This window comes from Puntigrus tetrazona, chromosome 16, assembly GCF_018831695.1.
Source record: "Puntigrus tetrazona isolate hp1 chromosome 16, ASM1883169v1, whole genome shotgun sequence".
In the NCBI taxonomy this organism is placed as follows: domain Eukaryota; kingdom Metazoa; phylum Chordata; class Actinopteri; order Cypriniformes; family Cyprinidae; genus Puntigrus; species Puntigrus tetrazona.
Window position 1 is genome coordinate 15,718,476 of NC_056714.1, and position 12,218 is coordinate 15,730,693.

Sequence of the window (12,218 nt, forward strand, 5' to 3'; positions counted from 1 at the left end):
AATGTTACAAATGATTTTATTAGTAATTAACATTTTGCAATATTGGTGTATTTCATTTTTTTGGTTTTTTTATCAAATGAGTGCATTAAAGACCCCAATCTTTTGAAATGTTATAATATTTTAAATGTGTGTGTGTGTGTGTGTGTGTACACATGTACGTTACTTTGTTGAAAAAGTCCCAAAAGAAGTGCAACACAAAGAGATGCTTTGAGATCATCGGATTTCATCTCCTTTGTCCACAATAATTCAGAGGCCCAAGGCATAAGGTTTTGTGCAACAAAATATTAGTGTATTGAAACTACATCTACACCCTCTTGAAAGGAAAATCTAGTCAGTAAACATCTGTACTCCGTTACACACCAGACTCTCAGGATTAGGTTATTCAGACCAAAGAGATGTTCATTTAAAAAAACGTGTCAGAAGAGTGAGTCAAGGTTACTGGCCATTCTTTGCTAACATCTTTTTATATCTTTTTGTTGAATATTGCACAAAAGAGGCAAAAACAGCTAAGTGACCATTATAATATATACAAAATGAACAGCTTGACAAGCACTCTTTCACCAATACTCACACAACCTAGAATCAGGTATTAATAATATATATTGAGATGATCATAAATCCAAAATGCAAGAATGTTGGCTGGATTTTATAGTTTGTAAATATGAAACCTAAGAGAGTCGTGACAGCTCAAAGTGTTTTCTGTAGCATGGCGTACAGGAGAAAGCCCAGCTGAAAGAAGCGGCTCGCAGCGGCTGTGTGAGCGCTGTTACACAGATGACCTTTACAGCAGCTCTGGTCCGCTGTTATGCTGGACTGACCGATCTTGGTGGACAGGTCACCCATACAAAAGCTTCTGGTCACACATCCTTTCAACGTCATCACCTGTTTGTCATTGACAACTGTTGAAAATGACGAAGAGGTTGTTACAAAACCATTAAAACGACGCTTACACAAAAGAATCTCATTCGGGGCAGCGAGACTTTGCAAACCGACACGGTTTCATTGCCTGCAGCGCTGAGCACTCGACTCCTGGGACAAGCTGATGTCAGAAATGCCCTTGGGCTCTTACTAAATTTCATATTTAACAAATAACAATAATAATAAAAAATTCTAAAGTGTGGACCGTTAGGATTATGCATTGCCTCTCATATGCTCACCAAGGCAGCATTTATTTGATCAAATATACAGTAATGTTGTGAAATATTATTACCATTATATAGAATTTTAAGCAGCCTTCAGTTTGACGTGATTCTTCAGAAATCACTGTTTGCTTGTTAGAGAAACACTGCTTATTATCTTGTGGTAAACCGTCCTGCTTTGTACTACGTCTGTGTCTTATCTTACCTGTTGCTTTGATACAGTGATCTTCCTCATCAATGCAAGGTAAAGTTGATGCACAGTCTTCTCCGGTGCAGGTGAAGCACTGCATTCCATTTGGGATCATCTTGGGGGATTCTACCAAATACGCATAGTTTAAGCAACAACGTCGAGTCGTGTCCGATGTGAATACATTTATTGTCACTTGGCCCTGCGTTTAACGTACCTAGTTCGTTCTGGCTATTGCACAGGTTAGTATTGCAGCACTGGTTGTTGATGACTATTCTTGTGCTTCCAAGGTTTGCAGATGCAGTCACGCATTGATGCTCTTGAGAGCAGTTCTTCATGATCATGTCAGCCAATGTGTTGTTTCCTACAGCAGAAATTTACCTCAGCCTCATTTTGAAAAAAAAAAAAAAAAAAAAAAATCATTTCTTTTTCATTTCAAATGTTCAATCTGCCCAAACCTTACCCATATAAGTTGTGGTTCTCATAGTCCCACACTGACCGACAGGACACTCCACTTTAGTTTCAGTGCATTTAATTGATGTCTCAGGTATGCACTGATAGCAGGTCAGGGTATTTGCTGAAATTGAACAAATCTTTAAGCGCAACACAATTTAAACCCCTTCGCTGTCACTCACATTTCTGAACACAAACATTAAGGTGAGCTATCCAAACTGCAATTTATAATAATTCAATTTATAATTCATTCATAAAACATTTTGTAATATGATTTTGACAATTCCCATGGAAATGCAATGTCTGATTTTAAAATGGGTTTCAAATGATAATTTTTCAGATTTATACTATATATATATAGTGTGTGAGAAAGGTCTGAACACCTGTTATAATGTAGATTTTTGCAGATTTTTGTTATAATTTAATCTATTTTCTATACTTTTTCTTCATAACTTTTTAACAGAAGACAAAAGTGGTAAAATATATATTTAGTAATCTTAGACATTTCCAACTATGTATAGTTTGTCAGGATTAGAGTCAATATAGTAAACATTTTGGCGTCCCAATGAAGGGACGGGGTGACAGTTAAAACCCTTAACCTCTTTTAGAGAAGTCTTTCTGAAAAATTATGTAAATCTAGGACACTAAAAAAGCACTTTATTAATGTTTAGGTCTGCTGCATTTCAGATTGCAAAGATTAATTTCAGTGACTTATATTTAAGGTATTATTATATTATATCATAAGAATATGATAATAAATTGTATCAAAATTATATCACTTAACACTAACAAATGCATAAAGAAAAATTCCAGCAATTACCTTTGTAGAAAAGTGTACTGATGAGAACAAAGAGGAGAGGCTGTGCCATTTTGATTTGAGTTCAGACTGAGATGAGAAGGGAGGGACAGGGGACTACATCCTTCAGAAACATGAAACATGCTGAAACTGATACTGTCCTTCAAAAAAAGCGTTGCCAACGTGTCACATTTAGCTCATAATTCTTCCACTTGAAGTTTCTGCAGTGAAACTGACAAATTATTGGTTTATGCTGTTGTGATATACTGTATGTGTGAGAAAGAAGGAATGTTTTATGGTATTTGTTATGTTTTTAATGTATATAGATATAAACAGGAAAAAAGTGGGAGGGGAAAAAAAGAGGGAATATGATCAGGATGTGACAACAACTTATGCGCGTTCGTCACTGAATAGATTTATTGTATGGAGGTGATGTTATTGTGCTGTAACATGGCCTGCAGCTTATCACTATTACAGACTATAGAAATCAGGTTTAATAAATTGCTAGGAACAAAACGTCGGTGTATAGGTAAACAAAGTAGCTGGTTATTGTACAATAGGTACATTTATTTTGCTATGAAACAAAAAGAGGGAGGTAAATCAAGTTGTACTGATTACAAATATTCTGTCTAATTAAGGATTATGTTTTTTGTCTATATTTTGACAGAATATTCTTTTCATTGAGCTGAAATCTATCAAATAATCCATAGGCTTCTTCATTCTCTACTGATATTTTTGACAGTTTTTTCTTACCTTTTAAACTTTTTTTACCTTTTAAACACTCTTAATTTCTGAAACCTTTTATTTTAAATCAGCATTTTTTTTCTTTTCAAATATCAAATGATATTTTATGATATGTGCCATTTAAAAATATTTTTATAACATCTTATTGAGACCAGGAATGTACATAAAACATGCATAGTGTTAATGGTCGATGCTATGAAACCATTTACTTCTGGATAGTTAAATGACATAGATATCAGCATAAAGCTACTCGAATGGAAAACAAGAGCCGTTTGAAGAGCAAAAAAAAATCTTTATAAGTATTCCACATCTACTACAGTCCCCTCCACCACCACTACAGCTCTTGATCTCCTGAACCCTTTTCACATTGCTGCAAATAGATAAAACACAAAGTAGCCTATAGTCTGATAAATGTACAATTATAAAAAAGACGAAAAGAACAGTGGAAACGCGTCTCACAGTCTGTGAGAAGGACCATTGAGATTGAGCTTTAATTCACGTGGCTCAATCAAACAACTTCAAAAGACATGTACATTGGCTTAAACCAAATGTCATTGCATTAGAATTAAGTGAGAAAACCGTAAATAGGCCTAATCTTTCAAAGTTATTAATTTATATGCCTGTCAGAACACAAATTAGAGAGATGTTTTTAAGAGAAAAGTTCAAAAAAAAAAAGAAGAAGAAGCTTAAAACAGCATATATCAGAAGACAGATAGAGAGATAAGTGGTACAAGCATCAGGAAATACACTCCCAAGCTCTGAGCGCTGTTACAAAGGTTTCCCTCGCAGCATTTCATGTTAGCCCCGAAGCCGTAGGACTGCACGGGTATTCCCAGAGACAGGGTCCCGTTCCCACAGAACAACTTGCTCGAGCATCCTTTCGTGCTCACCTTCTTGCCACTGACCTCAGCTGAAAGACAAAAAAACAGAGTGTCTATTACACATGCTGGCGGAGGCTATTTACGCTAACTCCGCCCACCAGTGTGTGGTTGTGACAGTCACCGAATCAGCCTTCTGGCGAATTCTTTCTCCCTTTTTAAAATTCAGATCGCAAGAAAAGCATTTATTTTCAATAAAAATGAAGGAAATTATCAAAAAGCTGAAAGGGAAGGGAAGGTGTAGCGAGGGCTTTTTCCCAATAAGGGTGTCAACAATGGCATCTAGTACATCATTTCAATTGAAATGAACATTTACACTCAATAAGTTGCGTTCTGTTTCATTACGTACCTCTGAGGGGCAGATAAGTAGTATAAACAGCAGAAAATGCTATTTGCGCTCAAATACTGCTATTTTTAGTTAGAGTAAATAGAATCTATTGCTATTTGCACGGTGCAAATACACTCTATGCTAAGAAAATATTCTATTTTCACCTGGTGTAAATAGAATACATCGTGTAAATAGCATCTATGCTAAGAAAATATGCTAGTTTAAAGCCCTAAATAAAAAATGATAGCCTAATTAGTGAATTAATGAATAGATTTAAATTTTTTTAAAAAATAGCGCTTTAAAAAAATAAGAATTAAAAATAACAATAAAAGGTTCACCTGTTGTGATAAAGCACTGAGTCTCATCGCCCTCACAAGCCATTGTTCGTGTGCAGTCTGCAGTGGCATTGCAGGTGAAACATTTCTTCCCATTAAGAGGCTTAAGTGGCAGATCTGCACAGGTTATGTGTAGACATGACGTTAAAATTAAATATCTAAATACCTATGAAATGTCAAAACCTCAAAATGAAATATCGTCATTTAAGTAGCCTACCTGGCGCATTCACATTGTTGCAGAGATCCGTATTACAGCACTGGGAGTTTAGGGTCACTTTGCTCCGTCCAGAATTCATGCTCCCGTTGACACATGAAACAGGATCTGCGCAGGTCTTCGCAGTGCTGCTTTCCATTTTTTTGGCGTCTACAAAGACCAAAGTGAAAATCGCTTTAGTAACAAAACCCTAACAAGATTTACAGATTTTTCATGGTCATCTTATTTCTTACCTACGTATGCGGTTGTGGTTACGGAGCCACAACGTGATGGACAGGTTATCACATTTGGTGTGCATGCTCCAGTGGAATCTGGTGTACATCCGTAACACCTCAGTGTCAGGGCTGAGAAATAAATCATGCATTGATCAGTATTTTGATGATATGAAGCACCGATCTTAAACAGGAAATCAGTTTGAATCTTATATCTCATTTTAACATTTAGAAACAAATAGAATAAATACAAATTCCCTCTATATAGCTAAAACTTAAATTCTAGGCATTTTTTTTATTTAAAAATTAAACTGAAAAAATATTAAAATATATATATATATTTTTATCCCAACTAGATTTCAATGCCACATTTCACATGATATATTTCACATAATATAATATAATATAATATAATATAATATAATATAATATAAAATTAGCCATTTATAATAAGCCATTTAAAATGTCAACTATAAACTATAACAAAAAAAATACACTAAGATACTAAAATAAGCCTGCACTGTACCTTTGGAGAAAAAAGCAGTGGTGAGGAGCAGAGTAATGTGCAGCGCCATAGCTGGACTAACTGAAGGGTGGCAGTTCTTCAGCACAAGTTCTCATATATGCATTTCCATAGGTCTGTTTTGCATTGTAGGAACATTTAGCACTGCATGACTTCATCCAGAGACTACTTTGTTAAGCAGAATTCTCAAAAGGCAATATCCTCTGTCTGAACTTGAGCTCAAGGAGGAAAGGTAAAACATACGGGGAAGCTGGTTTATCAGCCGATGTGGTATATGACGTGCTTGATGATAATTCATGTTTGTTTGTAACATATTAAAATTTTTACTTGAAATATAAAAAAAGTTCTATATATAAGCATTACATACATACAGTACTTAGAAACCTACAAACATATTCTTTCACTGTATGGACAAAAACAATTATGCATTCTAATATTTAAATGTGTGTCACACATAGTGTCAATAAAATACTAATTTCACTAAAAACACACCAATTTGCTTGTATCAGAATTTTTTTTTTTTTTTTTTAAATACATGAGCCACAATATATCACAAATGACCAGTAGTCCTACACTATAGGCTACCTATACATTTTCATAACAATGCAAATGTTATATTTACATTACATGTATAGTTTTTACCTATTTTTGCATTTTTCTGTGACGCTGACCTTTTTGAAAACAAACCCGTCTTGGAATGATACTTCAGTGACTCAAGTTCTGTTAACACAATATGTTTTATTTTTGTTTTACTTTAAAAAAAAAGAGAAGAAGATGGCAATTGAATCATGAATAGAAAAGGGTTTAATCATGAATGTGTCAAAAACGCTTTCATTATTAAAATATAATTAGAAGTTTGTAGGAATTAAAGCTTAGCAGCTGTATAGCACTCTTTGATAGATAGAAAGATAGATAGATAGATAGATAGATAGATAGATAGATAGATAGATAGATAGATAGATAGATAGATAGATAGATAGATAGATAGATAGATAGATAGATAGATAGATAGATAGATAGATAGATAGATAGATAGATAGATAGATTTAAAATTTAGTGAAAATGAATACAAATAAAGGTAATGAATTCCTTTATTTTTCTATTGTTACATTTATTTATTTATTTATTTGCATATATGTGTATTTATTTGCTAATTATTCATTAATTCTCGTTTGGGCCTCCATAGCAAAGGTTATGTAATAAAAAAAAGTTACTACTACTTGCAAAATGATTAAAAGTACAATTATAGTGAAATTCTAACATAAAATACATCTTTATATAACAGCACGATATAATCTTGGTGTTCATTGAACGATAGAATACAGCTAATACGATGATATTTTAAACTATGTTGTTATTTAATACAGTTTTTATTTTATGTGGCTTGACTGCCAGTGCGATTTTATGAATTAAATGATCGGAACCAAAAAAGCGAAATTGCGGTTCCTCATCGACCTCTTTTCGGGTTCGTACCGTTTGGTTCATAGAGCAGTCTGGTACCTGATGAGGGATACTCGCTGACATATATTTAAATATTACGACATTACAAAAAGAAAGTCCGCTACTTTGCTGCGTAGATACAGCATGTAAGTCGACATAGTACTTAAACTAAAACGGTTCATTCATTCATTAATAGTTTGGCTGTCGACAGGCCAATACTAGTCATGATTATGTTTTGATATGTAGCGTTAATATAACGACTTTAATAAACGCTGTAAAACGCTAGGATGGTAAATACTCGCTTTGAACGTCAAAACCCTGCCCTAAAAGTGTAAAAGTATAGAGTAAGAAGTCCAGCACTCGGTAACGTTATCTAGCATCGGTCATGTCGGAGTCGGGTCACAGTCAGCCCGGGATGTACGGACAGGGAAGGAGGAGGAGGCGACGGAGAGACCGAGACCCAGGACCACCGGCTCAAAACCTCTCCGGACCCAGTCGAGATCGAGACTATGTTCCCCGTGAGCGCAGGGTGAGCTTCTGTTTTCAGCATTTTTGAATGAAAACCAAAAGTGTAATGTTAACCTTAACTTTATAATGTTTAGTGCCAACATTTTCAATATTTTAGATGCCCAATACAATCCCTTTGCGAAGGAACCCCATTCTAAAATGCTACTATGTATTTTTTATTTGTAATAAATAAATAATACACCAAATTAATACAGCGAAAACATTAGTACTATAAATATATCTAATGCATTGAATTTAGTTTTTTATGAAATTACTAACAGATTACCAACAAAATGACTAAAATACAAGTCTCAACAGATAAGTCCTAACAGTGGCAGTTTTTGTATTCAATTTTAATTATTTTTTTAATGATTCTTTTTAATCAAAGTTTGCATTATTAATTAATATATTTATTTAAAACATATTTTTACATTTTAATTTTATAAAGATTTTTTCATACATTTTCTATAGACCTCCTAGCACTGCACCCCTGTGGGAGTCCCTGGACCCTGGATTGAAAACCCAATCTTTTGTTCAATTAATTGTTGAGTTGTATGATAGTATTATCATGTATTCTCAGGATGGCAGCGAGGAACCCACAGGACCTCTTCTACAGAAGACTCCCATTATTCTTGCCAAACCTCCTGGAGAGCGAGTATGTGTATAATTTGCTTATTCTACAGAAGCAATTATTCTTGCTTTGGATTACTTTGCATATAGCGATGATGCATAATGTTGTCTTCATTTGTTTTTAGTCCAAACCAAGCGTTCCAGCGAGTGGAGCCCCATCTTTGGAAAAGCCGATCATGCTCATTAAAACCAGAGATGAAGGGGGGAAACCTGGGAACCCTCCTGATGTGGCTCCTTCGGTCTCGGGTGCAGGAACTGCCAAACTGGAGAGAGAAGGCCAGCGGCCGACCCAACCGGTGTATCAGATCCAGAACAGAGGCATGGGCTCGGCTGCATCCGGTGGAGCAGTGGATCGTCAGTTATTTTCTCACATTATTCTCCTTAAAATAAGCTTTAAAGGTATAGTTCATTCAAAAATGCAAATTTGCTGAACAACTCAATCACTGTGACTTTTCAGCTGTGATTGGCCAGACTAAGCTCCTCCCCCCTGAGAAGATGAAGCACAGCATCAAGCTGGTGGATGACCAGATGAATTGGTGTGACAGCGCTATGGAGGTGAGAGGTTTTTTTCATTTAGTAATGTTATGTTTTGTATCTCTTTCACTATATAGGCGTATAACAGTCATAGAATATGTGTTTATTATTTATCAGTATCTGCGAGACCAGACGGATATGTTAGTAGTGGGAGTTATTGGGCTGCAAGGCACAGGCAAGTCCACGATCATGTCTCTCCTGTCTGCAAACAGTCCTGAGGAAGACCAGAGGTCAGTCCATCTCCGGTATCCCGAGTTTGTATTGTTTTCCGACGATTTATTTGCCTTTCTCCCTCATTGTTATTGCATTTCACCTAGTGATTGTCTGTTAAACAGGGCATATGTGTTCAGAGCTCAGACACAGGAGATCAAGGAGAGAGCTGGGAACCAGAGCAGTGGAATCGATTTCTACATCACTCAGGAGAGGGTCATCTTTCTGGACACGCAGGTCAGGCTGTAGGGTCTGTTTTCTGTTTTCATGTAGTTTATTGATAAACTAACGCTCATTTTCATCTCCAGCCAATTTTAAGCCCATCTATTTTGGATCATCTCATTAATAATGATCGCAAACTTCCGCCGGAATACAATCTCCCACATACGTATGTGGAGATGCAGGTGAGTTCAAAACACTCTATGCCATGTACTTTTTATTATTAATGCTGTATATTAATACAACATAATAATATGTATTAATACATACCATGTGTTTAGATTCATAATTGTCACATAGACTTTTACAAATATCCTGTAGTTTATTTACGTACTAATTTTAAAATAGTGTAATGATTCTACATTACAAAAATACTATGTAGATTAAATTAAACTGAAATTCTCCCTTTTTTTTACCCGTTTGGTTCAGTCTCTGCAGATCACTGCCTTTCTCTTCACCGTATGCCATGTTGTGATTGTGATTCAGGACTGGTTCTCTGATATCAACTTATATAGGTAATGACGTTATTGCAAGTTTAATAATAATGACATTAAATTTTTATATATATATATATATATATATATATATATATATATATATATATATATATATATATATATATATATATATATATGTATGTATGTATGTATATATGTGTGCACTGCAATTTCTTTAGTGTCATAGTGTCCTTCAGCTGTTTTTACACAAAATGTATGTGTAATGTGTATTTATACTATTTACTTCAATTGTCATAGTAAATAATAATAGGACAGTAAGTTATCTGAGTGAGTATGGATAGTAATGATCATTAGAAACTGGAGGCTCACAGCTGTGTCTGTAAGCAGGTTTCTGCAGACTGCTGAGATGCTGAAACCCTCGACTCCATCGGCCAGTCACGACAGCACCGGCTCCTCGGGGGCAGATGATGGCTCTGAGTATTATCCTCACATAGGTGAGAAAACTATTAAAGATCATCATTATTCCTGTATTATTTACCGAGCTACCAGGTTGTACTTTCAGATTCACGATGTATGGAACTGCCGACAAAAGCTTACAAATTTAGAGTTGTGCAAGGCTTTAATGCACGTCTCTTCATTCTATTTTTTTAGTTTTTTTGCAGAACAAAGCAAGGAGGGAGGAGTTCTGTCCACGAAACCTGAAGAAGATGCATATGGCTGTTGACAAGCTTATGGCCCATTCCCACCTAAAATATAAAGGTCAGTCAATCTGAAATGAAATAAACATGGTCATAAACATCACATGACACGGTGTTTTACCTTTCTTTCTGTTGTAGGCACCTTATCCATGCTGGATTGTAACATATTCCCAGGATTTAATCGAGATTACCTGGAGACAGAAGTCAATCTTTTCCTCTTACCTATGATGGAGAATGATGGGGAAGATGCTCTGACAAGAGCAGGTCAGAAAATAGGCCTGGGTTTTGTTAAACTACATTTTTAGAACTGTAGTATAATTTCACTTTTGATTATTTTATAGCTCATGTTATCAGAGAACTCATGCAAATAGTTATTTTAACATGATAAAAAAATGATTATGGATTTTGATTATCATCTACCTCTTCTTGATGGATGTGCTAACTTTATTTACACTGGCTCTATATCTTGTGTGCACCAGGTTCAGGTCCCCCTCTTTTCTCTCTGCTGCCTGGTTACAGAGGTCATCCCAGCTTTTCTTCACTGGTTTCTAAATTCCGAAGTCAGATCCTGGCTATGTCCCGCAGTCAGCTCTCTCACACAATCCTCACTGAGAAAAACTGGTAAGGCACTTCCTCACAAATAATGCTGCTTTTAGTGATTGGTCATTTTTTGTGTACCTTTCTTGCAATAGTTTGAAAGACGTATTTAAATTAAGAAAGTATTAAATAATTTCTTCATCTATGCACATTTTAAAATAATGGATGGCTGCATTTGGCTTTGCAGGTTTCATTATGCAGCTAGAATTTGGGATGGTGTTAAGAAGTCATCTGCGCTCTCTGAATATAGCCGACTGTTGTCATAGAAAAGATGTTCTCACAGGACGTGTGGGTTCGTTGTTAAAGAGGACTGGGCTCCCGCTCAGATGATTTCTGACAAAAGGCAGTTCCCAAAGAGAAGATTGGGCCACAGGAATGCAGTAGCACTGAGTGAGGTTTAACCATCTTCTTCTGAGGTCTGGTTTACAGCAGCGGAGTGCTTCGTGGTTTGGGAGTTGTGCATGAGCAGGTGGTGCCTGCTAGGGTCCATCCAGTCATGTGTTAAACTCATTGTTATTACAAAGGATAAAATGCAAACATTCGGTGATGTAAACATTTTCTTTCTACAGCAAAAATGTGCAGAAGTCTTTAATTTTCATATTTTATTCGGCTTATGTAAATAAAATGGGTTTGAACAAAAACTTTGTAACCTAGAGGCAGTTACACAAAGTGTTTAATGAAATTCAAGAATAATAAAAACATGTCCCATCTTTATTTGCTGTGTGGTTTAATTTAATGTTATCCATCAGTATTCCATTATTTAATTTTTGTGCATACTATTTTTGGAAAATTGCTCAATCATAATCAATTATTGTTTATTATTGGATATTATTACTGAGATAAGATAATTATAAGATAACTAAAGTGTATGAAATAGGAAAGATTACAATTATTTTTGTTTATATAAATGTATTGATTTATGAAAAGATTTATATAAATGAAAAGCTATATATATATATATATATATATATATATATATATATATATATATATATATATATATATATATAATTTAATTGTGTGTGTGTGTGTGTGTGTGTGTGTGTGCGTGCGTGTGTGTGTGTGTGTGTTGAGCATGCGCAATAAATAGACTTCTTGTCCGGACTAATTTAGGAG

At 35.2% G+C, this 12,218-nt stretch overlaps 3 protein-coding genes across 3 annotated transcripts; 1 reads left to right on the plus strand and 2 right to left on the minus strand.

The window, feature by feature from the left end:
- Nucleotides 1-687: 687 nt before the first annotated feature.
- Nucleotides 688-2,648, minus strand: negaly6 (neuromast-expressed gpi-anchored lymphocyte antigen 6). Its single transcript, XM_043261694.1, has 5 exons — nucleotides 2,600-2,648; nucleotides 1,790-1,903; nucleotides 1,544-1,690; nucleotides 1,345-1,455; nucleotides 688-899 (listed from the first exon to the last, which is right to left on the minus strand). The coding sequence occupies exons 1-5, from the start codon at nucleotides 2,646-2,648 to the stop codon at nucleotides 688-690; spliced, it is 633 nt and encodes a 210-aa protein (XP_043117629.1).
- Nucleotides 2,649-3,636: 988 nt separating this feature from the next.
- On the minus strand, nucleotides 3,637-5,854 carry LOC122361102 (urokinase plasminogen activator surface receptor). Its single transcript, XM_043262060.1, has 5 exons — nucleotides 5,813-5,854; nucleotides 5,308-5,418; nucleotides 5,078-5,224; nucleotides 4,864-4,977; nucleotides 3,637-4,229 (listed from the first exon to the last, which is right to left on the minus strand). The coding sequence occupies exons 3-5, from the start codon at nucleotides 5,211-5,213 to the stop codon at nucleotides 4,021-4,023; spliced, it is 459 nt and encodes a 152-aa protein (XP_043117995.1). The 5' UTR covers nucleotides 5,214-5,224; nucleotides 5,308-5,418; nucleotides 5,813-5,854; the 3' UTR covers nucleotides 3,637-4,020.
- A 1,409-nt stretch (nucleotides 5,855-7,263) lies between these two features.
- On the plus strand, nucleotides 7,264-11,816 carry smg9 (SMG9 nonsense mediated mRNA decay factor). Its single transcript, XM_043259996.1, has 13 exons — nucleotides 7,264-7,778; nucleotides 8,337-8,411; nucleotides 8,512-8,740; nucleotides 8,844-8,941; nucleotides 9,038-9,150; nucleotides 9,256-9,367; nucleotides 9,439-9,534; nucleotides 9,779-9,864; nucleotides 10,195-10,301; nucleotides 10,459-10,566; nucleotides 10,644-10,769; nucleotides 10,985-11,126; nucleotides 11,290-11,816. Exons 1-13 carry the CDS (start codon nucleotides 7,635-7,637, stop codon nucleotides 11,366-11,368), a joined length of 1,515 nt encoding a protein of 504 aa, XP_043115931.1. The 5' UTR covers nucleotides 7,264-7,634; the 3' UTR covers nucleotides 11,369-11,816.
- Nucleotides 11,817-12,218: the final 402 nt, after the last annotated feature.

Coding starts and splice junctions, on each gene's coding strand:
- negaly6 (XM_043261694.1), bottom strand. CDS start 2,648: ATGGCACAGCCTCTCCTCTTTGTTCTCATCAGTACACTTTTCTACAAA. Junction 1,691..1,789: donor GAGAACCACAACTTATATGG/GTAAGGTTTGGG, acceptor TTTCTGCTGTAG/GAAACAACACATTGGCTGAC. Junction 1,456..1,543: donor CAATAGCCAGAACGAACTAG/GTACGTTAAACG, acceptor CGTATTTGGTAG/AATCCCCCAAGATGATCCCA.
- LOC122361102 (XM_043262060.1), bottom strand. CDS start 5,213: ATGGAAAGCAGCACTGCGAAGACCTGCGCAGATCCTGTTTCATGTGTC. Junction 4,978..5,077: donor CAACAATGTGAATGCGCCAG/GTAGGCTACTTA, acceptor TAACCTGTGCAG/ATCTGCCACTTAAGCCTCTT. Junction 4,230..4,863: donor TCAGTGCTTTATCACAACAG/GTGAACCTTTTA, acceptor TTTGTCTTTCAG/CTGAGGTCAGTGGCAAGAAG.
- smg9 (XM_043259996.1), top strand. CDS start 7,635: ATGTCGGAGTCGGGTCACAGTCAGCCCGGGATGTACGGACAGGGAAGG. Junction 7,779..8,336: donor ATGTTCCCCGTGAGCGCAGG/GTGAGCTTCTGT, acceptor ATGTATTCTCAG/GATGGCAGCGAGGAACCCAC. Junction 9,535..9,778: donor ATACGTATGTGGAGATGCAG/GTGAGTTCAAAA, acceptor CGTTTGGTTCAG/TCTCTGCAGATCACTGCCTT.